General features: G+C 36.1%; 1 protein-coding gene across 4 annotated transcripts in view; it reads right to left on the bottom strand.

The window, feature by feature from the left end:
- Window positions 1-2,292: 2,292 nt before the first annotated feature.
- LOC112652441 (A disintegrin and metallopeptidase domain 3-like) overlaps window positions 2,293-27,396 on the bottom strand; it is a 95,505-nt gene continuing 70,401 nt past the window's right edge. For 2 of the 4 annotated variants that reach the window (XM_025435992.3, XM_025436142.2), the window contains 5 exons: window positions 18,768-18,854; window positions 16,584-16,698; window positions 11,339-11,501; window positions 7,872-7,922; window positions 4,070-4,236 (listed from right to left, as the gene is read on the bottom strand). In XM_025435992.3, coding sequence (XP_025291777.1) covers window positions 7,874-7,922; window positions 11,339-11,501; window positions 16,584-16,698; window positions 18,768-18,854 — 414 coding nt within the window. In that variant the 3' untranslated portion in view covers window positions 4,070-4,236; window positions 7,872-7,873. Of the gene's footprint in view, window positions 2,447-3,701; window positions 3,773-4,069; window positions 4,237-7,871; window positions 7,923-11,338; window positions 11,502-16,583; window positions 16,699-18,767; window positions 18,855-27,396 lie in introns of those variants that run through there. The other 2 variants (XR_007402615.1, XM_049094836.1) reach the window with 2 other exon arrangements.

The following is a 27,396-nucleotide window of genomic DNA, read 5'->3' on the forward strand; positions in this document are numbered from 1 at the left end:
GAGAGAGAGAGAGAATCTCTTGCTGAGCATGGAGCCTAACATCAGGCTTGATTTCAGGACTCAGATCATGACCTGAGCTGCAGCCAAGAGTTGGATGCTTAATTGACTGAGCCACCCAGGCACACATCACTACTTTTTACATTACTGTATGTTTTGGTGTGGATCTTTTTGGGTTGATTTTGTTCAGTTATCTCTGTGACTTTGGGATCTGGATTTCTGTTTCCTTCCCCAGATTTGGAAAGTTTTCAGTTATTATTTCTTCAAATATATTTTTCTGTCCCCTTTTCTCTTTCTTTTCCTTCTGGGATCCCTATAATGTGGATGTTACTACGCTTGATGGGGTTGCTGAGTTCCCCAAGTCTTTTTGCATAATTTTTTTCTCTCTCACTTTTTCAGCTTGATTACTTTCCATTACTGTGTCCTCCAGGTTGCTGATTCAGTTTCAGCTTCATCTAGTCTACTATATATTCCACTTAGTATATTTGTAATTATATTTATTATGTTCTTCATCTATGATTGGCTCTTTTCTATCTCTTTTTTAAGGGTCTCACTGTTGTCTTCCACTCTTTTCTCAAGTCCATTTAGTATCTTTATGATCATCACTTTAAATTCTCTATCAGACATATTACATATTTCCATTTTGTTTAGGGATCTTGCATGATTTGTCCTATTTGGGGGGGTGGCGGGGGGGGGGGACATATCCCTCTGTCTCCAGTTTTTCTAACTCTCTGTGTCTGTTTCTCTGTATTGGGAAAGTTGATTACATCCCCTGCTCTCAAATTCAGTGGTCTTATGAAGTGCCTGTAGTACAATGTCCCTTATTCACTAGAACCAGCTGTTTAAGAGGTGTCTCCTATGTGTACTGCATGCACTCTGCTATTATGGCTAGGCTGCATTTCCCTTCAGTCTAGTTCTCTGGAGTGGTTCTCTTTAACCTGTTGTGGGCAGTGTTTGGTCTCTATGGTGTTAGTGGGCCAATGTGGGGCTGCCTTGGGCTTGAGTTGAGTTAGAACAGCATTTGCCATAGATGTGATAACACCAAATTTCAGAGTACTTTCCCTGTGTTGTCTCCTCAAAATCTTTAATTGGTGGGTGGGGCCTGCAGTCAGACCAGTTTTCTGCCCAGGCCCACTGCTGAGGATGCAGTCTGACTTGTTTGTATGTGGCTATTTTTTCTTCACCCTGAGGAAGAGGTCACTTTGGAGTAATGGTGGCCCCTGTCTGAATTGTTTGCCTACTGCTAGGCTATGACACTACCTTGAATGGGTTCTGGCCAAGAGCATATTTTATGGAGTGGATCTACCAAATTGCAGAGGGGCAAGGCATGCAGTGTTAGCAAGTTAGCTAGTTAGTGTCTGTGCTACACTGGTTTCAGCTTGTGGCCCTGTGTTTATGCTGGGGGGCAAGGGAGAGAAATGGCATCTGCCAGCTACTTTGTCCTAGAAGAATCTCCCAAAGGTCTCTGTTCCTGCAAGACAAGTTCTGCTGGTTATAAGAACTCATGAAATTCAGCCCCTCTGGTTTCAAAGTGAAATCTTATGGGGATTTGTCTTGCCCATGAGGAATCCCCAGTGTGGCAGTTTTCTTCACCATACCTGTAGGCTCCTCCTTCCCATTGACCATCTCTTGGGGTCATTTAGCTCTCCCACCACATCTACACCATTCCTACAATCTTTCATGAGTTCTCTTCTTTTCATTTAGTTGTGAAGTTGTTCTGTCAGTATTTGGATTGTTTTCTGGGTTACTTACATTGATGTTAGAATTATCTAATTGTATCTGTGGGATGAAGTGAGGCTAGAGTCATCCCACTCACCATCTTTCCAGCAATCCTCACCCTTGACCCTTGATGCAGAGAGTGTATACCTTGGCTAACATCCTCAACCCTGGCCTGGGAATTAGGAAGACAGAGAGGAAGGAAGGAGCAGATTTAGGATGGGAGAGGTAGGGATCCCAGAGCTACAGGAAATTTCTCTCCGGGAAGAGCCTGGTTGGAGACAAAAAGAAATGGTTGAAGCACTAGTAGTCTCACCCTATTGGGCGTTCAATCTTCCAAGCTCAGAAAGCAATCCAAAGAGAAGGAACTAGGCTGGGCTAGAGCACAGCCAGCATGGCCAGGGCTGAAGGCCATTGGGAAGCTCTAAGGCTACAGGCAAGCAATACTCAGGAGTTCATCACACTGCCCTAAGCCCTGTAAGGACTGTACTTGCTTTCAGCTCATGCTGGATCACCCTTAGGGCTTCCATGTGGCTCAGCATGCTGCCACAGGATGCAGAAGAAGAAGCAGACACAGGCTTATGCCTTTGCACACAACTGATTTGTTCTGGCTAAGTTTACATTGATTAAAGCCTTCAATAGTGACACAGGAGCAAATGAGCATAATTTGCTATTCTGAAGTTCTTGGTAATTTCATTTCTCCATTTCATGGTTTTCTGGCATGTTTTATTTGCTGTTTTGGAGGAATAGAGGAAAATAGAAATGTTAAAACCTTGTACAAGAAATTTTGTTTAAAAGCTACTGCAGAGTTAATTTAGGAAAAGGAAACCTAAGTGTTTTGTTAACAGTTACTCTAAGCACTAGCAGGGAAGCTATAGAGGTGGGAAGGGCAACACGGCAAATAGAAACTGTGTCCCAGGTGGACAAGAGCATGAAATTGTCTTTGAATATCCTAAGAGAAATCTTAAACCACACAAGTCCAAAACCTAACTCAACTTCTACCCCACTTCTCATCTATATCTCCTTTTATCCCAGCACACCCTATTGCAAGCATGAGTTGTGTCAACAGTTGCAACATTAAACTCATCAGGCTTAAAACGTGAGCCTGCTAGTACTACACCAGAGATCCTCAGAAATTTTTATTAAAATAAGGCAGGCCAGTGATCACAATGACCTAAAATAAGTTAGAAATGAGGATGGGGAAAGTAATGGTAGAATTATCCTATGTGTCATATACATGTATGACATATACATGTATGATATAATATATATATCATACATGTATTATATATGTATATATTATATATAATATATATCATACAATTCACCCACTAAAGTGTACAATTGAATGATTTTAGGATTTTTTTCATATATTCACAGATGTGTACTTTGACCACCCCTCACCCAGCCTAAACAACCCAGCCCTACACAGCCATTAATCTTTGTCTCTATAGATGTCCCTGTTCTGGATATTTCATTAATATTGTCTCTATAGATGTCCCTGTTCTGGATATTTCATACAAAGAAATATGATTTTGTGACTGGATGTATTCACTTAGCATAATGGTTTCAAAGGTTCACCCATGTTGTTGAGGTGTGTTTCATTCCTTTTTATGGCAAAATAATATTCGTTGTGCATAAATTACTATCCATACAATGTTTATCCATTTATTAGTTGATGGACTTTTGGCAAAGGAATCTCTTGGGCTCTGTGGTGAGCTACTCTCAGGCCTGAACCAGGAGCAAAGAATCTTTGTTTATTGATGGAGACTCTGTAGGTTCTCATTAGATTCTACCTAGGTTGATGGTTTCTTTATCCATGTACAATGCTTTGAGGTATGCAGAAGTGCACTCATTTCAGTAAGAGGGAGATGAGGAGGAGGGCACTGAAGCAAGAAAATCTTACCCCGAAAGCTCAGCTCAGTGAAGAAGGAGTAACAATTCTGGGTTCCCCAAAAGAAAAAGATATATCCTAGATCTCAATTTACCTGAGGCCAAGGATGTATCACCTGGAGATGCAACATTTATATATGACCAGGAACTCAGTTCAAGCAATTCCCTGAAGATAGAGTGATCTTAATGACTCTCTGAAGGTTCTGGGGCTGTCCTTACCTAGCAATATTTCCTCTCAATATCCAAAAGCCTAGAATGTATAGAGCAGGGATACTGGAGAGATGTGGACTATGGGTGTCTTTCCCTGAGAAGGGATCAGTTAGCATGGCCCTGGGGATCTAAGGGTGGGCAGCAGCAGTGTAGCTTGGGATGTAACAATTTTCTTGGTTCAAAAGAGGCAATATTGTTTTTCCCCATTAAGGATCACAGCAAGTAGAGGAATCAATAGACACAAGCCTACATATTTCACTCTCAGGATTTATTTTTTTTTGTTTGTGAAATTGAAAGCTTTAAGCCATAACAAAAGGAGAGAATAGCAGATTTTTTTCATTATAAAATCAGATCACTTAATGGTGAATGTCTTGGTTAATAGTCTTTCTCCAACCTATGGCTTTTGATGTTGCTTAGTCACTGTTGTAAAACAGAGAAAAATGGAAATGTTAAATTTTAATTGTTAATAAAAGCTATCTAATTTTACTATGCAACTACAGGTGTAGGAAGTAATTAGCATATAGAACACTGCTTATAATGTCACTGTCTATGCCAGTGCTCCATGAAAATTATCAAACCCAGCTTTCTTTTTCCTGAATTGTCTGTGACAGCTCCAGTAAAAGGAAATACTATAAAGTGGTATTCACATGTATTTCAGTTACACAGTCTTAACAATTCATGTGGAGAAAAGAAAATTATCAGCAAGGAAAAAAGAGGAAAAGAACATTAAAAATATGTGAAGAAATAAATAACTATTGTCTATTTTTATCTTCCAGGGAAGAGTACTTCCAGAAGTCCTCTATGCATTTCCAACAGGTGTCCAACCTATGTACACGTTAAACTCAAACTCATTCTTCACTCCCTCCACGTGGTCACTCCCAACACAAACTGGTGCTGACCAGGCTGTACCTGTATGTCATTAGTAAAAGGTGTCATCATCCATTGGGTCAGAAATATTTATCCCTGCAGGTTTGTCTCTGTAGTTCTCTTGTATTCTAACCTAAATACACCTATCCAGTCACCCATTCAATTGAGTCTACACCTCTGTTATATCTCCTAAAACAATTCTTTTCCTCTTAATCCTGCCCTTCTCACACATTTCTGTGTATTCTATAGTCTTAAAGTTGTTTCACTAACCTTTGGTTCTTACTGACTCTGAATGACTTTTCCCCTACTTTATCCCAGTAAAATTTGTAAAAAGCAAACCATGTCATCCTGAATCCCTCCCTTACTACTTCAAAAATACTTTAACTATACAAGAAATACTTCTATATAAGAAAATGACTCCTTGTCATGGCATACGAGACACTTGTCTTGGCTCATAATTACTTGAGTAAATTTTCTCTTGCAATTTTAATTTTAATAAATTTTAAAATGTATTAAGAGCACACATTTGAAAACAGGACTGCATTTACATTTAATCTTGCTTATCTTGCTACTTTATCAATAAACATCATTTAAGTACTTCTTACACTTTATACTCAAACTGTCAATTCATTTTGTTGGTCACCTTCAAAATTTGTTCCTAAAATCATCTTTACTATCCCTGATCGCAGGTACCATCCCTTCCCTCCTGGATTGTTACAGTAGTTTCTCCACTCTCTAATTTCTCCAGTTCTACTGTTGCCATCATACAGACTATTTTTAACAAACCAACCTTTTATGTTTTAACAAACCAGCCTTTTAAAGTGGAAGTAATGTGCTTCAAACTTTAATCTTCCAGTGATTTCCCTCTTTCACTGGGAATAAAACACAGATGGCCCCCAAATCTCCCACAGCCTACAAGAGTTTTACTGTCTGATCTACTACTACCACAGCCCTCTTGCTAACTCTGCTCCAGCTAACCTGACATGACTTTTATTCATCAAACATTCCTGGCTTATTGTTTCATTGAATCATTCATGTGCTTGGAAAGCTCCTGCTCAGGTATATGCATGGATACCTCTGCTAGCTCTACTCCTATGTCAGAAAGAGTTGATTTACAGCTGGAATGGAAAAGCTCTACCTTTATCTCTGGGAAAGCCAGGGTCCCTGGTTTCACTTTTTGCCAAGATGTCAGTGAGATTTGTCATGGGCTCTTAATTTTTTTTTTAATTTTAAGTTCAATTTGCCAACATATAGTATAACATCCAGTGCTCATCCCACCAAGTGCCATCCTTAATGCCTGTCATCCAGTTACCCCACTTCCCCTCCTGCAACCCTTTGTTTGTTTCCCCAAAGTTAGGAGTCTCTCATGGTTTGTCTTCCTCTCTAACTGTTCCCCACTCAAGTTTCCCCCTTACCCTAAAGTTCTTTTCACTATTTCTTATATTCCATGTATGAGTAAAACCATATGATAATTATCTTTCTCTGACTGACTTATTTCACTCAGCATAATACCCTCCAGGGTATTATGGATACCCATCCATGTCGATGTAAATGGTAGGTATTTGTCCTTTCTGATGGCTGAGTAATATTCCACTGTGTGTGTGTGTATATATATATATATATATATATATACACACACACACAATATATATATATATCACATCTTCTTTATTCATTTATCTGTCAAAGGACATCTTGGCTCCTTCCACAGTTTGGCTATTGTGGACATTGATGCTATAAATATTGTGGTACAGATCCCATCATTTCACTACATCTGTATCTTGGGGAGCAATTGCTGGGTTGTAGGGTAGCTCTATTTTTAACTTCTTAAGGAATCTCCACACTGTCTTCCAGGAGTGGCTGTACCAGCTTGCAAGCCACCAACAGTGCAAGAGAGTTCCCCTTTCTCCACATCCCTGCCAACATTTGTTGTTTCATGTCTTATTAATTAAGGAAACTTGAGGCCTTGTGCATGAGGTGTACCTGTGGTGCTCATTGCTTGCCTGCACTCTCTTTGCTGCACTGTACCATTTACATTTAAATAAAAGCCTCATGTGAGTTGACCCCAGAAAGTCAAGTACCTCCTTTCAAATATCTAAACTGGGAAATACTCATTCAATCATATTCAAAATTTCTATCCAGCTCCTCCCTCACCATCAACTCTCCCGTTTACCTCTACTGAAAAATAAGAACATTTTACGTGAAGGGTAGTAGTTATGTTTTCTTTGGTGGCAGATGGGAAATAGAAATCCATTAACAACAACAAAAGAAATCCAAAAAAACAAAAACAAACAAATAAAAACAAAAGAAATCCATTAACTTAACTCTCCATCAAAGTAAAATATGAAGGAGTGGCAAATTAGTAATTGGATGAACTCTTGATTTCACTAATGGTTGAATTTTTAATTTTTCCATTTACTCCCAGTGATAGGTCTGTCAAATACTATGATTTCTCTATGTATCTGACTTATAAATATGAATAAATATAGGTATACAAATGTATATATGTACATATACAATTTATAGATATATATTTTGAATATATGCAAATGCCAACTTTATCCTATTTATAGTAAAGAATTTTCTTTCTAACCTGGAGGGACAGTGCATTTATCATTTTGCCTTGCATCTAATAGATCATCAAAAATGGAAATTTCATTTTCCATCACCAGGTATATATCAGGCTATATGTATCAAAATTGTGAAGTTCTTAAGAGTTAAACCCTGGAGTCTGGTTGTCTTAAATGAAATTACATCTCCCAAATTTACTAAAATTTTGTACACATAGTAACTTAAGTTTTTTATGTCTGTCCCTTCATTTCTAAAATGAGGATAAATATAACCATGGAGCCTTAGTGAGGAAGAAATATCAATGTTGGGAGTCAATCTGTGTAAATCTACCAAGTTAGAACTTAAATGTGTGAGCAAGATGCATGATGGCTCATAAATATTTTAAAGTCATTTCTTATCATAAAAATGTTGGTTAATAAATCTCTGGTAATATTAACAAAATATTAAATTTTAGTTTTCAAATTAAATTAAAACTAAATTAAATTTAGTTTTAGTCTTTGTTTTAGTATGTCATGATGTAATATGGAATAATAGCTTTTTAACACTGAGGTATTGTTAAAAATTTTAAACTATTTTATGAATTATGTCACTTTCACTAATTTGTTTCCTCCATTTACCTTTAACTTGATGACTGGTGGCTGTTACTTTTGCTGTCTTCTGATACAGATCTGTAAAAAAGAAATAGCATTACATTAGGGTTAAAAAACATTATTTTTTTCTTTTTTGAGTATACTTTGCACACAATGTTACATTAGTTTCAGGTATACAATGTGGTGATTTCACAAGTATATGCACTATGCTATATTCACAAGTGTAGATACCATCTATCCTATTATAGCACTATTACAATGTCATTGACTCTATTCTCTGTTGTGCCTTTTATTGCCATGATTTATACATTCCATTACTAGAATCCAACCTTTTCCTCTCCCTTTCACCCATTTTACCTAGCCATCCACCCCACTCCCCTCTGGCAACCAACAATTTCTTTTCTGTATTTATAGATCTGATTCTGCTTTCTGTTTTATTCGTTATTTTTTCTATTCATAAGTGGAATCATATGGCATTTGTCTTTCTCAGTCTGACTTCATTTAGCATAATACTTTCCAGGTATTTTGTTAATTTTGAGAAATCTTCATGATGTTTTCCACAATAGCTATACCAATTTACAATCCTACTAATGGTGTACAAATTTGTTTTTATTTCCTGCACATCCTTCCCAACACATTATTTTTTGTTTTATTGATTCTAGCTAATATGATAGGTGTAGGTCATATCACATTGTGGTTTTAATTTGCATTTCCTTAATGATTAGTGATGCTGAGCATCCTTTTATGTGTCTGTTTGCTATCTGTATATCTTCTTTAGTAAATGTCTATTCAGGTCCTTTGCCCATATTTTAATCAGATCATTTATGGAGTCTATTTGGTTTGAATTGTATAAATTTGCAAATGTCTTCTCCCACTCAGTGGGTTTCCTTTTCCCTACTTCCCTGAGTATAAGCTGATTTTGGCGTAGTCCTAATAGTTTATTTTTGCTTCTGTCTCTTTTGAGGACACATATGTAGAAAAATGTTTCTGTCATCAATGTCAATGAAATACTGCCTATTGTAGGATTTTTATGATTTCAGGTCTCACTTTTAGGTTTTTTTAATCTTTTTTTTTTTTTTTTTTTTGGTATATGGTGTTAGGAAGTGGTCCAGTTTCTTTTTATTTCTTTCTTTCTTTCTTTCTTTCTTTCTTTCTTTCTTTCTTTCTTTCTTTCTTCTTTCTTTCTTTCTTTCTTTCTTCTTTCTTTCTTTCTTTCTTTCTTCTTTCTTTCTTTCTTTCTTTCTTTCTTTCTTTCTTTCTTTCTTTCTTTCTTTCTTCTTTCCATGTAGCTGTCCAGTTTCCCCAGCGCTATTAGTTGAAGAGACTGCCTTTTTTCTCATTGTATATTCTTGCCTCCTTTGTCACAGATTAATTGACCAGTTTTAGGTTCATTTCTGCCTTCTCTATTCTGTTCCATTGGTTGATGTATCTATTTGGGGGCCAGAACCATACTGTTTTGATTACTAAAGCTTTGTAGTATATCTTGAAATCTGGGACTGTGATACCTCTAGTTTTGTTCTTCTATTTCAAGATTGCTTTGGTTCTTTGGGCTATTTTGTGGTTCTCTAAAAACTTTAGGATTGTTTGTTCTAGCTCTGCAAAAAGGAAATGCCACTGGTAGTTTGAGAGAGATTGTATTTAATCTGTAGACAGATTTGGGTAGTATGGATATTTTAACAATATTCATTTTTCCAATCCATGAGCATGAAATATCTTTTAATTTGTGTCATCTTCAATTTTGTTCATCAATGGCTTATAGTTTTCAGAGTAAACTTCCTTGGTTAAGTTTATTCCTAGGTATTTTATTCTTTTTGTTCCAATTGTATATGGAATTATCTTAATTTCTCTTTCCACTACTTCATTATTAGTGTATAGATTCACAATTGATTTCTCTGTGTTAATTTTGTATATTTCAACATTGCTGAATTCAATTAATATATAGTTTTTTAGAGGAGTCTTTGGTTTTTCTATGTAGAGTATGTTGTCATCCACAAATAGTAACAGTTTTACTTCTTCCTTACCAACCTGGATATTTTTTATTTCTTTCTGTTGTCTAGTTGCTATGGCTAGGATTTCTAGGACTATGTTAAAAAGTGGCAAGAGTAGACATCCTTGTCTTGTTCCTAATCTTAGAGGAAAAGTTTTCAGAGTTTCATCTTTGAGGATGATGTTAGCTGTGTGTTTTTCATATATGGTATTTTTTATGTTGAGGTATGTTCCTTATAAGTCCACGTTCTTGAGAGTTTTTTTTTTTTTGGTGGAAGTTTTATATATTATCTTTATTTGCTCAAGTAAGCAACAGAGACATTTTCCTTTAGCGTAGAACAATGAGACCTACTTATTTATCCTTATTTCTGCATTCTTTTTTCCCTAAAGATCCACTGACTAAACAAAATTGTGATTTGTATAGTGATATGGTAAAGAAAAAAGTTGTGTGTAAGTGAAATGCTAGATAAAGAAAGACAACTATCATATGATCTCACTTATATTGGAATCTAATTTTTTTTTATTTTTTTTATTTATTTATGATAGTCACACAGAGAGAGAGAGAGGCAGAGACACAGGCAGAAGGAGAGGCAGAGACACAGGCAGAGGGAGAAGCAGGCTCCATGCACCGGGAGCCTGACGTGGGACTCGATCCCGGGTCTCCAGGATCGCGCCCTGGGCCAAAGGCAGGCGCTAAACCGCTGCGCCACCCAGGGATCCCGGAATCTAATTTTTTTTAAACAGAAAATAACCTCATAGATACAGAGAATTGATTGGTAGTTACCAGAGGTGGGGGTGTGCTGTGAGTGAAATGAATGAATGAATTCAAAAGATACAAAGTTCTGGTTACAAAACAATTAAGTCATGAGTATATAATGTTAACTATATTTAATAATAAAATATTGTATATTTGAAACTTGCTAAGACAATAGATCTTAAAAATCCTCATCACAAAAAAATAAAATTTTGTAACTATGTGTGGAGACAGATGTTAACTAGGCTTTTTGTGGTGCTCATTTCAAGTACCTTAAGTCTAATTTTAGAAACATGAGCAATATTAAGTGTAAAATGGGCATTGTCTTATCCATATTCTCCCTTTGCTATAATGTTTTTTTTTTATATTTTTCTCAACTTCAACATATTCTATTCATTAAATTTCCTTATCTCTATTAATCTCCTTGGCACAATGTGAAAAAAATAGAGGTTGCTTAGGTGGTAGACAGAGCCTACTAAAGCAATTGTAGTCAACATGGCTTTCACTTTGAAAGGCACTGTGAATTTATTAAGTAGCTTCAGTTATTTCTATATCTATAAGAACAAGATAACTACTACATGAAATTGGAAAAAATTTGGTATATAACAAGACTGAATATGTCTAAATACTAACCCAATTCATCTGAGATCCAAACTTAACACTTTTAAGTCCTATTAGTAATATTCTAAAATATATTTTAGTTTTTCCACAATTGGATTTTAATATGACTTTTAAAAATAATAAATTTACTTACTCTTCACTTTCTGATCCCTCTCTGTTCCAAAATCTTATTTTATTCCATTTAAGGGCAACAATGGCAATTAAAATAAGGACAGGTATAAAAATGTAGAAACTGATCAAGAGGCCATTTTTTTTAGGAGCAGCATGTCGCTTTCTGAATAAGGTGTTGCTTTTCTCTGAAAATGTGAAAGTACATTTTAACTTTTTCAAAAATAATATTCAAAGCTTATTAGTAATTTGAAATATAAAAATTTGGGATTCAAATAATACAGTCCTAGGATAAATAAGTTTATATTTTTAAATGTTTCCAGTAAATAAATAAATAATTTTTAAATGTAAAAAAATAAAAATGTTTTCCAATATTCTGACTATGCCCCATAAAGTATTATATATTTGTCAACTCAATATATAATTAATATAAATCTACATTTAATCTTTATATGTATATTCAATCTTTCTATATATTTTCATATTTTTCTATACCCTTTTATGGACTGCTACTTAAAACACATTAAACTGATATTCAAATTTATTCATTTAAAAAATAGAGTAAGTATAAAAGAGGGACTCTAGGGTTGGGGAAGACACTGGAGAAGTAGGGACCCGACTTTCATCTGGTCTCTGGAATTCAGCTGGATAGCTATCAAATCATTCTGAACTTTTGTGAAATCAACCAGAGATCTAAGAAAAGAATTGCTGCAATGCTACAAATAGAAAAGCAACCATTTCTACAATGTAGGAGTATGAAGAAGTGAATCCTGGTGATGTTCAGAAGATAAACCAGATGGAGGGAGCCTCTGTAAGCTGGCTGTGGGAAAGTGATATAGCAGCAGATTGCAAAATAGGAACTTTTAGAAGTCTGCTCTGGCAAGGGACATCCCTGCCTGAGAGGCAGTCAGGTAGAGAAGCCAGGTAGAATCCCTGGTGGGACAGTGTGGTCTCAAGTTCCCCAAGGTCACAGAAATAATAGGAGTCCCTTAGTGATGCAGAGTTCGCAAACATCAGAGCCAGGGAGCCAGCTGCAATCAGTGAGCCCAGGAGCGGGCTTTCAGCTCAGTGTTACCATAAACAACATAAGTATTAACTTTTTTTTTTAGTATTAACTATTTTTAAAGACTTTTTTACATTTACTTTTTATATGCATATTCTTCATTTTTGGCTCCCTTTTATTACGTTCATTTTTTTTTTTTTGTCTCTATGTTTTCCTTTCTTTACAATTTTGGGATCTAGTTTTTTGTAACAACAGACCAAAATACACCCTGGACATAGTGTATCACCCTGTTCTGTCTACCTATTTGATTATATTCTCTCTTTTTTTCCTTATTTTCTTCTTGGTTTTTGATCTCTTCTGATTTGTTTAGTGTATATTTTGCTGGGGTCATGGTTGTATTTTGTACTTTATTCTCTCATTCATCTGTATTTCTCTGGACAAAATGACAAGATGGAAAAACTCACACCAGAAAAAAGATCAAGAGGCTGTACTAACCGCCAGAGCCTTAATAACTATAGATATTAGTAAAAATGTCAGAGCTAGAATTCAGAATAACTATTATAAAGACACTAGCTAGATTGAAAAAAGCATAGGACACACTAAATAGTTGCTCTCTGGGGAAATAAAAGAACTAAAATCTAATCAGATCAAAATCAAAAAGGGTATTACTGAGATGCAATTAAAAATTGAGGCTCTGTCAAGATAAATGAGGCTGAAGAGAGAATCAGTGACATAGAAGATAAAATGATAAAGAAACTGAGGAAAAGAGAGATAAACAAGTACTGGAAAATGAGAGAAGGATGTGTGAGATCAGTGATACCATAAATCAAAATGATATTAGAATAATTGGGATCCAAGATGAAAAGAAAAGGGGGGGGGGCAGAAGGTATACACTGGAGTAAATTCTAGCTGAGAACTTTCTCTAGTCTGAGGAAGGAAACAGGCATTCAAGTCCAGGAGGCACGGAGAACACCTTTCAAAATCCATAAAAATAGGTCAACACCTCAAACTATAATGGTGAAGCTTGCAGATTTCAGACAGAAAAAATCCTAAAAGCAGCTAAGGACAAGAGGTCCTTAATCTACAGAGGTAGAAACATAAGGCTAGCATCAGTCCTATCCACAGACAACTAGGAGGCCAGAAAGGACTGGCAAGATTGGAGCAAAAATAAATGATATAGAAACAAAAAAAGTAGAACAGATTGACAAAACTAAGAGTTGGTTCTTTGAAAGAATTACTAAAATTGATAAAACCCTCACAACACATATCAAAAAGACCCAAATAAATTAATAAAATCACGAATGAGAGGAGATCACAACCAGTACCACAGAAATGTAAACAACTGTAAGAGAATATTATGAAAAATTATATGCCAACAAACTGGGCAATCTGAAAGAAACAAACTACTAAAACTGAAATAGGAAAAAATACAGAAAATTTGAACAAACCTTTAACCATCAAAAAATTTGATTCAGTAATAATAATCTATGAACAAACAAAAGTACAGAGCCAGATGGCTTCCAGAGAGATTCTACTAGACATTTAAAGAAGAGTTAATACTTATTCTTCTCAAACAGTTCAAAAAAATAGAAATGGAAGGAAATTTTCAAACTTATTCTACAAGGCCAGCATTACCTTGATTCCAAAACCAGATGAAGACTCCACTAAAAAGGAGAATTACAGGTCAATATCCCTGATGAACATGGATGCAAAAATTCTCACCAAGGTACTAGCAAATTGAATTCAACAGTGCATTAAATGAATTATTAACCACAATCAAGTGGGATTTAGTCCTGAGCTGCAAGGGTGGTTCAATATTCACAAATCAATAAACATGATATGCCACATTAATAAAAGACAGGATAAGAACCACATGATCTTCTCAACAGATGCAGAAAAAGCATTTGACAAAAAAGTACAGCATCTATTCTTGATAAACTCTCAACAAAGTTGGGATAGATGAAATATAGCTCAACATTATAAAGGCTAGAGACAAAAGACACACAGCTACATATCTTGACATCATAAAAGCCAAAGAAAAAGAAACACAGCTAATATTATCCTCAATGCGGAAAAATTGAGAGCTTTTTTTCTCTATGGTCAGGAACAGGACAATGATGTCCACTCTTACCATTCTTATTTAATATAGTACTGACTTAGCCTCAGCAATCAGAGAATAAAAAGAAATAGAAGGCATCCAAATCAGCCAGGAAGAAGTCAAACTTTTACTATTTGCAGATGACATAATACTCTATGTAAAAAATCTGAAAGATTCCACCCCAAAATTGCTAGGTGATATACCAATTCAGCAAAATTGCAGGATAAAAATCAACATACAGAAATCTGTGGAATTCCCATATACCAATAATGAAGAATCACATAGAGATCAAAGAATTGACCCATTTACAATCAATCACACCAAAAACCACAGGATACCTAGGAATCAATCTAACCAAAGAAGTGAAATGCCTGTACTCTGAAAACTATAGAACTTATGAAAGAAATTGAAGATGACACAAAGAAATGGAAAAGAATTCCATGCTCATAGATTGGAATAACAAATATTGTTAAAATGTCTATACTATCCAAAGCAATCTACACATTTAATGCAATCCCTATCAAAATAACAAGAGTATCTTTCAGAGAGCTAGAACAAACAATTCTAAAATTTGTATGGAACCACAAAAGACCCTGAATAGTCAAAGCAATCTTGGGGGGGGGGGGGAAGCATGAAGGGCACCTGTATGGCTCAGTCAGTTAAGCATCTGCCTTCAGCTCAGGTCATGATCCTGGGGTCCTGGAATTGAGCCCCCATGTTGGGCTCCCTGCTGAGCAAGGAGTCTGCTTCTCCCACTGCCTCTCTCTGTGTCTCTTTCTCTCTCTCTCTCTCTCTTTCTCTCTCAAATAAAAAAAAAATAGAAAGAAAGAAAAAAACAAAGCTGGAAGTATCACAATTCCAGACTTTAAGCTACATTATTACAAAGCTGTAATCATCAAGACAACATGGTATTGGCACACAGACAGATACATACATCAATGGAAAAGAATAGAGAATCCAGAAATGGCCACAACTATATAGTCAACTAATGTTTGACAAAGCAAGAAAGAATATCCAATGGAAAAAAGGCAGCCTCTTCAACAAATTGTGTCAAGAGTACTAGAAGCAACATGTAGAAGAATGATAATGGACCACTTTCTGACACCATACCCAAAAATAAATTCAAAATGGATGAAAGACCTACATTGGGACCAAAGATATAATTGAATCTTTGAACTGCTGAAAGTGAAAATTCTCAGTGCAGAATTCTACTTCCAGTTAGAATACACCTCACAATTTGAGACATTTTTTTAAAAACATTTTAAAGACAAAAGCTTAAAACAGTTGGTCACCACAAGGTACATTTAAAAAAAAAAAAAAAAAAGAAGTTTTTTTCAGTGAGAAAGAAAATGACCCACATGGAAATTTAAATGTGCTGGAAGAGTTGAAAAGCCCTTAAAAACAGTAAATGCGTGGGTAAATGGGAATATTTATATAAAAAATTCTTTAACTTTCTTTTGACTGTTTAAGGCAAATATAAAATGTATTGTCCAGTTTGCAACATATCTATACATACACACACACACACACACACACACACACAGAATATATAGTTAAAAATGCAAATGATGGAAAGACATAGGGAATTATACCATTATGAAATTTTAACATAATATTTAGAAAAAATGAAAATGCTGTGAAGAACATGAGTTAATGTTCATGAATGTTCACCAAATACATTAAAAAATGTTTTATACCATCTACTATCCATATCTTTCAATAGGATGGTCTACTTCAAAGATGCAACTTGGTTGTGAACTAGCACATCACAATAGTTAACACCCTTGGAATATACAGAGTATATAATAAAACAATTACCTAGTCTGTAATTTAACCATACTTATCTATAAAACTCTGCCATATAAACAGAAATGTTTTGGGAAGTATGGTTTAAATTAAAGGAAGGCCTATTAGCATGTTCACTTCTTGACTGGAACTTAAAAGCATATGCAAAATTTTGACTGATAGTATGATCTGGAGCTGTACTGTTTAATTGCCACTAGCCACAAATGGCCACTTAAATTTAAATTCAATAAAGTAAAATAAAATGGAAATTTTAGTTCTATAGTGGCACCATCAACGTCATGTGCTCAATAGCCACACAGTCAGTGGAGACTATTTCTCTAAGTGCAGAAATCACTACTGAAGCACACTGATCTTGATACTAACTTTGTGGATGCCAAAATCCATCATTATAACTTCCTCCTGGTGATGATGGTGATGGGAGACAAATTGGAGGAGAATATCCAACATCACAGTGACAATTAAGCCTATCATTGCAAATCTAAAACCAAAACCAAACAAAAAATTAGATCATTTTAGGTAAAATGCAAACATTAAATTCATCATTTGTGACTGTTGGTCAATGTAAGTTATTAAAATATAACTTCATATACTATAATTTTTATTTTAATATGGAAAATAATTTTTAAAATATAATAAATATTTTGTAATATCTTTTCAATGTCATAGGTACTTCCTCTTATTTTCTCTTGTATTTTAAAATAACAATAGATTACTAGCTGATACAATGAAAATGTCTTATTCTACAAAGGCATAGAAATTATGAAGCTAGAAATTATAAAATAGTGGAAGTTGATATATATAATGAATTGTGCTAGGTTTTAAAATATGCCTGATATAAGAGCCAATTTTTACAAAAAATGGAGAAAAAAAACATAAAGGAAAAAGCTTGCTTAACGAGACACAGATACCAAAATGTATTTTGCTAGAAGTAGGAAGGCTATAAAATATCTATAAATGTGATCTGGTGGATGGGCACTTGGGTAGCTCAATCTGTTGAGCATCTGCCTCCAGCTCAGGTCATTGTCTCAGGGTCCTAGTATCCAGCCCCACATTGGGCTCCCTGCTCAACAGGGTGTCTGCTCCTCCCTCTCCCTTTGCTCTTCACACCTGCTCATGGTTTTCTCTCTCTCCAATGAATAAATAAAATCTTTTTTAAAAATGTGATCTGGTGGATGAATCAAAAGGGTCAGAAGCAGAAGAAAGAGTCTAGAAATAGATTCAAGCAAATTAAATTTAAACTAAATAAGAAAAGAAAGAAACAAAAGAAACTGTTAATAATAGGACATGTAAGTGATTTGGGAGAAAATTTGATACAAGTCATGTAGGCAGGTCACTTTCTTCCTGGATTATTATATAAAATATGAAGCATCAATATAGCAGGAGATATTAGCCAAAAAGTTAAAGCCAAATGCAGGCTTGGAAAATTTACTAAATTTACAAAATTTCTATTCCCTGGTAGATATTTTCACAATGGATGGACAAATAGAAATGCAAATGGTAAATATGACCATACATGCTTAAGAACTGTATCTTAATTTCTTAATTAAATGTAAATTAACAATAGATTTAGCATGTGAGAAGAGATTTTAAAAACTGAGAATGTAGTCTTGCCAAAATTTGAGAAAATGCATTTTTATCTATAAGGGTGAAAGTAAAAACAGTATAGTATTTCTAAAAAACATAATATCTATGAAAATTTAAACTGCATAAATTTGACCCATCGTATTTCATTGCTAGCAATTTAAGAAATCAGATAATTGTGTGAGGGGTAATATATAACAATGTCCATTACACCATTATTTACATTAGTAAAGTAAAAATTTGACATTATCTTAAAGTCCATTGGTAAATGAGTTTTTAAATATAGTTTGGAAGAGACATACATGGAAGTAAATTGAAGTTATTAAAGGATGAAAGATCTGGATGGATAAGAAATACTGCTCTCACAAAAATATTAGATTTTAAGTAATATGTGTAATATAAACAATATGTGCAATATAAATAGTGTGTTTAAACATCAGTACACATACATTCAATTACAAGCAAAATTTATATAAACATGTATAAATATATATTTGTAATCTTCAATGAACCCATTTCTAAAATTTTATACTGGAGTATTTTTCATGCTGCATTTTTGTACAAAGTTCAAAGTTTTTTTAGCTCATGAGGCCTATAATAACCTGAACACATAAATCATATGTATATGTATATGGAATGGAATCCACTTTATTAAATTTCTAAAGGAAATTTCTACATTGAATAATTCCAAACTTTATTACCACCTTGGAAAAAGTTACTGACATGGATTTTATTTTATTTTTTAAAATATATTACTTATTTACTCATGAGACACACACAGAGAGAGATAGAGGCACAGGCAGAGGCAGAAGCAGGCTCCTTGCAGGGAGTCTGATGCTAGACTCTATCCTAGGACCCTGGGATCACTAACTGAGCTAAAGGCAGACACTCCACCACTGAGCCACCCAGGTGCCCCTGACATGGATTTTAAACATTATACATGAAAATAGAGGAAATATTACATACCCCATGTCCACTGCAATTTTTTTCTGACTCACAATTTGGTCTATTTGGGTAGTTATTGATGTCTTCGCAGAGTCCATCAAAACAATACTAAAATGTTAAAACAACCAACAACAATTTAAATGTAAAGTCAAGAGTTGCACAATTATACTTGGTACAAAAATTAGACACACAAGATAGATTCATATATACACACACATACAAAGCATATGAATCTGGATTTCATGACATCTATTCCTTCTAATAAAATTAAGTTGAAGTCTAAATGGCATGTTATTACTTTACCATATAAAATTCTGAGAATGAGATACTAGTTATTTCCCCATGAGGCAGCAGAGCTGTAAGTTAGTTGATACTAACTGGCCTAAGAACAAATATAGCCAACTTGTACTGACCATTTGTAATAAGCTAGTATCTGTCTTTGCATTTTCTATACATTTTTATAATATATACTCAGAATGACCCTCTGAAGATGTTTTAACCTCACCTTATATTTGATAAAAATAAATGTACTCTTTCATGATCATGCATGAGTGATTAACAGAGGCAATATCAGTGCAGAAACTACTTCAGTCTCAGAGCCACATATTTATAGATCAATGTTAAATATTAATGTTCCTGTCATTTTTAGATTTATTTCCAACTTTAATGATAATCTTTCTTCTCTTTCACATTAGCAGTGTGACCTAGTACAAATTATTTAAACCCTCCTTGCCTCAGTTTATCCATCTTTGAATTTGGAATATAATTGATACCCAAATTTTTTTAAAACTATAGGTTATAAAAATGTAGGTTATAAGGATGAAGTAATTTGTTAGACATAAAGGGATAACAGCAATGTTTGGCACACTAGTAAATTTTCACTAACACAAGATATTGTTTTACTGATTATTTATTTCATTTTTTTGTAGACTTTAAGTGCTTATTCCCCTATCCAAATTTTAATTTACCCTAAATATCTTACCTGTTGACAAAACCATTTTCATTCTCCTTAAACATTGTCACTGTGGCAATAATACACTAGTCATATTTCACTTGGTTGTCCTTAAGGGAAAAATAAGCTATGAAAAGTTAAGACCTATGCTTCTGATACAGTTTCCTTCAAGTAAACAGACCAATTTATAGGTGGCTTTTTTGTAATGACAGCAAACAAGAGATGCTATAAAAGTACATAGCCTTGGGATGATGTTTTAAATATAAACTAATACACAAGACTTCCTTCTTTGAACAAGAGACACAAATAGTGTCAAACAGAAGCAGACACATCATAGTTCAAAGGAAAAAAAAGCAATATAAGTAAATACATATTTCCTAAAGAGAAATACCTGGATTATATAAGCATATTTTCTTATATAGTCCCAGGTATGAGTAAGAAAAAGGCAGATAATTTTTTTTATTTATTCAATGATTAGCTTATCTCATTTTGGATGATTAAATGTCTCAAACATACCCCTTTTCAAGTGTAAAATGAATGTGCTGAGATGTATTTGTCCTAGCCTACCTGTGTGAGCTAGAAATCACTGAAACTCTTTACCTGTTCTAAGTCTTTTTTTTTTTAAGATTTTATTTAATCAAAAAAGCTTTCTATCACATCTAATATTAAGCAAACTTGTATTATGAGAATAATGTTTATCTCCATGTAGTATACTTTTCACTCAATATATTACAGTATTAAATACATATGTTTTTAAAATTTTTAAAAAATACATATGTATTTAAAATTTCATTGTGATTAGTAAGAGAGACATACTTTTCTTTGTGTTAATAAGTAAGATATAAAGTCTCCCCTCTCCCTCTTTCTCTTCTTATCTAACAAGATAATTTTTACAAAGGACCCACATTTAATGAGAGTAAGGTAAGAAGTCTTTCCTTTCCAACCATTCTGAAATCAACTGAATAATGTAGAATAACAGATGAAAATAAAGTGTATCTTTAATTTTCTAAACAATCATAGAATAATTCCAGTTCAAGTTCACAGACATGGCAGTCATGATTGTTCCCCCTTTCCTAATTCATGTGAGTAAAGGAGAATCAGAACAAGCCAATTAGAAGATGAGAGAGTTAAGAACTTCCTGGGGTTTTGAAATAAAATGAAGGCCACTGGTGGATAAAATGCTGTGTGGAAGCGACCACATCAAATGCAATGATAAAAGAGAGAGCCTAGTTGATCAGCCTCACAATGCTCTGGAGGAGCTTCAGCCTCAGAGTAATAAGGAAAAGCAGAGGAAGGAGACCCAAAAAGTCAGGTTGGGCAGGGAGGCTAACAGGTGGAATTGTCCATGGAAGTCTGTCCACAGAACCACAGAAGTAGTTAGCTCTCATGTTCACCACTTGCCTCTCCTTTCTCTCAATTACAAAATGCAGCCAACACAACATTTTTTATCCCAAGGAAGAAAATTTAGAAAGGTATTTTGTTTCCTAAAGCAACTGAATTAATGATGAATATAGAATTTAGGCTTTTCAAGTGGTCTGTCCTCTAGGAGAGTCCTAACCAATTAAACTACAGGATGTACCATAGCCGAAATGGCCAGTTCCCAAATGAAGACAGTTTGTGAAAAGTCCCTGTCACATGGATAAGGCTGTAAATTAGTTTTTTTTTTTAATTAAAAATAAAATGGGAGTAAAAAGTCATGCCAGCTCAAAGTTCCTACTGAACCAAGTAGGAAGAGTCAGTTTCCCTTCCTTCCTTTCTTTCCTTCCCTTCTCTTCCCTTTTCTTTCTCCTTCACTTCCTTCTTTTCCCTCCATGGGCACATTAGTCAAATGGGCATAAGCTAGTGATCAGACCTTCCCAGGCAGAGAATCACTGATGGTGAGATGAGTGGTCATACAGGGCAGTAGGACACACCAGCATGGCATTCTTCTGTGGCATTCGTATGCCTCATCCTCATATGATTTTATTTCAATTGTTATCGTTATTTTAATTGTATTCTCCCTGTAGGTAAGATATGGTTTCACTCTCATTACTTTTTTTTAACATTCTTCATCTTGAGGGGGTGTGGCAAGATGGTGGAAGAGTAGGGTCCCCAAGTCACCTGTCCCCACCAACTTACCTATATAACTTTCAAATCATCCTGAAAACCTATGAATTCGACCTGAGATTTAAAGAGAGAACAGCTGGAACACTACCGAGAGAAGAGTTTGCACTTCTAACAAGGTAGGAAGACGGAAAATAAATTAATAAATAAAAAAGAAACCAGTGGGGGAGGGGGCCCCACAATGAGCCGGGCTAAGGTCAGGCAGCGACAGCCTCCAGGACAGGAAAGCCCAGGCCTGGAGAAGCAAGAACTTTAAAAATCTTCTCAGACAGAAAAGTGCTTGCAGGGAACTTGGGCAGGATCCCAGGGGGGCAGGGGGAGTCCCAGGTTCCTGGGGTCACTAAAAGAGGAGGTGCATCCTAGGGGGAGAGCGCGCGACACACTGCAGGCCCAGCGGGGTAAAGGGCAGGGCCTTGGGGAGAAGCTCAGGCAGCGGCTCCAGGCAGAGGGGGCTGCGGGCCAGGGAGCACAATTCCTGCAGTGCAGGCCTTGCATTCCAAGGCTCATGCGGGACACAGCCCAGGATCTTGCATCCCTGCCCAGGGGAGGCGGAAGCCATGAGGGCACAGGACAGCGAGGATGATCCAACCGCAGGGCGCCCCCAGAGCATCCAGGCCAGTGCGGACTGGGAGACTGTGGTAGTTACTACGGGAGGTGACTCTAGGGATGGAGAGCTGGCTGCTGCCACTGTTGCTGTTCCTCCTGACATCCTGTGCCTGGGAGGGTCGGGGCCACCGGGGAACTGGGCCTCACATGATAAACAGCTCCCACTGAGCCATGCACCTGGTAAGGGCAGGGCAGCTCCCCCAGGTGCACACACCTGAGAATCAGCAGAGCAGGCCCTTCCCTGAGAAGACCACCTGGAAGGACAGGGGAAGAGCAAGTTCTTGACCAAGCAGCACTGGGAAGCTCCACAGGAAGTCGAGGGATTTACAGTACATAGAACCAGAGGATACCCCTCCTGTTTTTTTTGTTTTTTGTTTCTTTGTTTTTCCCTTTTTTTCTTCCTTTTTCCAGTACAACTTGTTTTTAGGCACTCTGCACTGAGCAAAATGACTAGAAAGAAGAGCTTACCACAAAAGAAAGAATCAGAAACAGTACTCTCTCCCACAGAGTTACAGAATTTGGATTACAATTCAATGTCAGAAAACCAATTCAGAAGCAAATTATAAAGCTATTGGTGGCTCTGGAAAAAAGCATAAAGGATTCAAGAGACTTCATGACTGCAGAATTTAGATCTAATTAGGCCAAAATTAAAAATCAATTAAATGAGATGCAATCCAAAATGGAGGTCCTAATGACAAGGGTTAATGACGTAGAAGAAAAAATGAGTGACATAGAAGACAAGTTGATGGCAAGGAAGGAAGCTGAGGAAAAAGAGAAAAACAAAAGACCAGGAGGAAAGGTTAAGGGAAATAAATGACAGCCTCAGAAGGAAAAATCTACTGTTTAATTGGGGTTCCCGAGGGTGCCGAAATGAACAGAGGACCAGAAGGCATATTTGAGGAAATCATAGCTGAGAACTTTCCTAACTTGGGGAAGGAAACAGGCACTCAGATCCAGGAGATAGAGAGATTCCCCCGCCTAAAATCAATAAAAACCGTTCAACACATCGACATTTAATAGTGAAACTTGCAAATTCAGAAGATAAAGAGAAAAATCCTTAAAGCAGCAAAAGAGACAAGAGATCCCTAACTTCTATGCAGAGAGATATTAGATTAACATCAGACCCCTCCACAGAGACCAGGTAGGCCAGAAAGGGCTGGCAGGATATATTCAGGGTCCTAAATGAGAAGAATATGCAGCCAAGAATACTCTATCCAGCAAGGCTCCCATTCAGAATAGAAGGAGAGATAAAGAGCTCCCAAGATTGGCAGAAACTGAAGGAATATGTGACCACCAAACCAGCTCTGAAAGAAATATTAAGGGGACTCTATAAAAGAAAGAGGAACTCCAAGGAAATGATCCACAAAAACAGGGACTGAATAAGTATTATGATGACACTAAATTCATATCTTTCAATAGTAACTCTGAACATGAATGGGCTTAATGATCCCATCAAAAGACTCAGGGCTTCAGACTTGACAAAAAAGCAAGACCCATCTATTTGCCGTCTACAAGAGGCTCATTTTAGACCTAAGGATACATATAGCCTGAAAATAAAAGGTTGGAGAACCATTTACCATTCAAATGGTCTTCAAAAGAAGGCTGGGGTAGCAATCCTCATATCAGATAAATTAAAATTTATCCCAACGACTGTAGTAAGAAATGAAGAGGGACACTATATCATACTTAAAGGATCTATCTAACAAGAGGACCTAACCATCATAAATATTTATGCCCCTAATGTGGGAGCTGTCAAGTAGATCAATTAATTAATAACCAAAGTTAAGACATACTTAGAATAATACACTAATAGTGGGAGACTTCAACACAGTGCTTTCTGTAAATGACAGGTCTTCTAAGCACAACATCTCCAAAGAAACAAGAGCTTTAAATGATACACTGGACCAGATGGATTTCACAGATATTTTTACAGAACTTTACATCCAAATGCAACTGAATACACATTCTTCTCAAGTGCACATGGAACTATCTCCAGAACAGACCACATACTGGTTCAGAAAACAGGTCTCAACCGATACCAAAAGATTGGGATTGTCCCCTGCATATTTTCAGACCATAATGCTTTGAAACTAGAACTAAATCACAAGAAGAAATTTGGAAGAAATTCAAACACGTGGAGGCTAAAGACCATCCTGCTAAAAGATGAATGGGCCTACCAGGAAATTAGAGAAGAATTAAAAAGATTCATGGAAACTAATGAGAATGAAGATACAACCATTCAAAATCTTTGGGATACAGCAAAAGCAGTCCTGAGAAGGAACTACATTGCAATACAAGCATCTCTCAAAAAACTGGAAAAAACTCAAATACAAAAGCTAACCTTGCACCTAAAGGAACTGGAGAAAGAACAGCAAATAAAACCTACACCCAGCAGAAGAAGAGAGTTAATAAAGATTCTAGCAGAACTCAATGAAATAGAGACCAGAAGAACTGTGGAACAGATCAACAAAACCAGGAGTTGGTGCTTTGAAAGAATTAATAAGATAGATAAACCATTAGCCAGCCTTATTAAAGAGAGAAAAGACTCAAATTTATAAAATCACAAATGAAAAAGGAGAGATCACAACCAATAACAAGGAAATACAAATGATTTTAAAAACATATTATGAGCAGCTATACGTCAATAAATTAGACAATCTAGGAGAAATGGATGCATTTCTGGAAAACCACAAACTACCAATACTGCAATATGAAGAAATAGAAAACCTGAATAGGCTGATAACCTGGGAGGAAATTGAAGCAGTCGTCAAAAACCTCCCAAGACACAGAAGTCCAGGACCAGATGGCTTCCCAGGGGAATTCTATTGAACGTTTAAAGAAGAGATAATACCTATTCTACTAAAGCTGTTCTGAAAGATAGAAAGGGATGGAATACTTCCAAACTCATTCTACGAGGCCAGCATCACATTAATTCCAAACCCAGACAAAGACCCCACCTTAAAGGAAAATTATAGGCCAATATCCCTGATGAACACAGATGCAAAAATTCTCAACAAGATACTAGCCAATAGGATCCAACAGTACATTAAGAAGATTATTCACCCTGACCAAGTGGGATTTATCCCCAGGATGCAAGGCTGGTTCAACACTCATAAAGCAATCAATGTGACTGATCATATCAGCAAGAGAAAAAACAAGAACCATATGATCCTCTCAAAGATGCAGAGGAAGATTCGGCAAAATACAGCATCCATTCCTGATCAAAACTCTTCAGAGTGTAGGGATAGAGGGAACATTCCTTAGCATCTTAAAAGCCATCTATGAAAAGCCCACAGCAAATATCATTCTCAATGGGTAGCACTGGGAGACTTTCCCCTAAGATCAGGAACACGACAGGGATGTCCACTCTCACAAATGCTATTCAACATAGTACTAGAAGTCCTCGCCCCAGCAATCAGGCAACAAAAAGAAATAAAAGGCATTCAAATTGGCAAAGAAGTCAAACTCTCCCTCTCTGCAGATGACATGATACTATATATAGAAAACCCAAAAGACTCCACCCTAAGATTGTTAGAACTCATACAGCAATTCGGCAGTGTGGCAGGATACAAAACCAATGCCCAGAAATCAGTGGCATTTCTATACACTAACAATGAGACTAAAGAAAGAAAATTAAGGAGTCAGTCCCATTTATAATTGCATCCAAAAGTATAAGATACCTAGGAATAAACTTAACCAAAGAGGTAAAGGATCTATACCCTAAAAACTACAGAATACTTCTGAAAGAAATTGAGGAAGACACAAAGAGATGGAAAAATATTCCATACTCATGGATTGGAATAATTAATATTGTGAAAATGTCAATGCTACCCAGGGCAATTTACACATTCAATGCAATCCCTATCAAAATACCATGGACGTTCTTCAGAGAGTTGGAACAAATCATCTGAAGATTTGTGTGGAACCAGAAAGGACCCCAAATAGCCAGGGGATTTTTTAAAAAGAAAACCAGAGCTGTGGGCATCACAATCCCAGATTTCAAGTTGTACTACAAAGCTGCGATCATCAAGACAGTGTGGTACTGGCACAAAAACAGACACACAGATCAGTGGAACAGAACAAAGAACCCAGAAATGGGCCCTCAACTCTACGGTCAACTAATATTCAACAAAGCAGGAAAGACTATTAACTGGAAAAGGCCAGTCTTTTCAGTAAATGGTGCTGAGAAAATTAGACAGCCACATGCAGAAGAATGAAACTAGACCATTCTCTTACACCATACACAAAGATAAACTCAAAATGGATGAAAAATCTAAATGTGAGACAAGAATCCAGTGTCCTAAAGGAGAACACAGGCCACACCCTTTTTGAACTTGGCCACAGCAACTTTTTGCAAGATACCTCTATGAAGGCAAGTGAAACAGAAGCAAAAATGAATTATTGGGACTTAATCAAGATCTAAAGCTTCTGCGCAGCAAAAGAAACAGTCCACCAAACTAAAAGGCAACCTACAGAACGGGAGAAGATATTTCCAAATGACCTATCAGATAACAGGCTAGTATCCAAGATCTATAAAGAACTCTTTAAACTCAACAGCAAAGAAACAAACAATCCAATCCTGAAGTGCGGAAAAGACATGAACAGAAATTTCACCAAAGGAGACATACACATGGCCAAAAAACACATGAGAAAATGCTCCGCATCACCTGCCATCAGGGAAATACAAATGAAAACCACAATGAGATACCACCTCATAGCAGTGAGAATGGTGATAATTAACTAGACAGGAAACAACAAATGTTGGAGAGAGAGGATGTGGAGAAACGGGAACCCTCTTGCACTGTTGGTAGGAATGTGAACTGGTACAGCCACTTTGGAAAACTGTGTGGAGGTTCCTCAAAGAGTTAAAAATAGAGTTACCCTACAACCTAGCAATTGCACTGCTGAGGATTTACCCCAAAGATACAGATGCAGTGATATGCCAGGACACCTTCACCCCAATGTTTACAATAGCCAAACTCTGGAAGG

This window comes from Canis lupus, chromosome 16, assembly GCF_003254725.2.
Source record: "Canis lupus dingo isolate Sandy chromosome 16, ASM325472v2, whole genome shotgun sequence".
In the NCBI taxonomy this organism is placed as follows: Eukaryota; Metazoa; Chordata; class Mammalia; order Carnivora; family Canidae; genus Canis; species Canis lupus.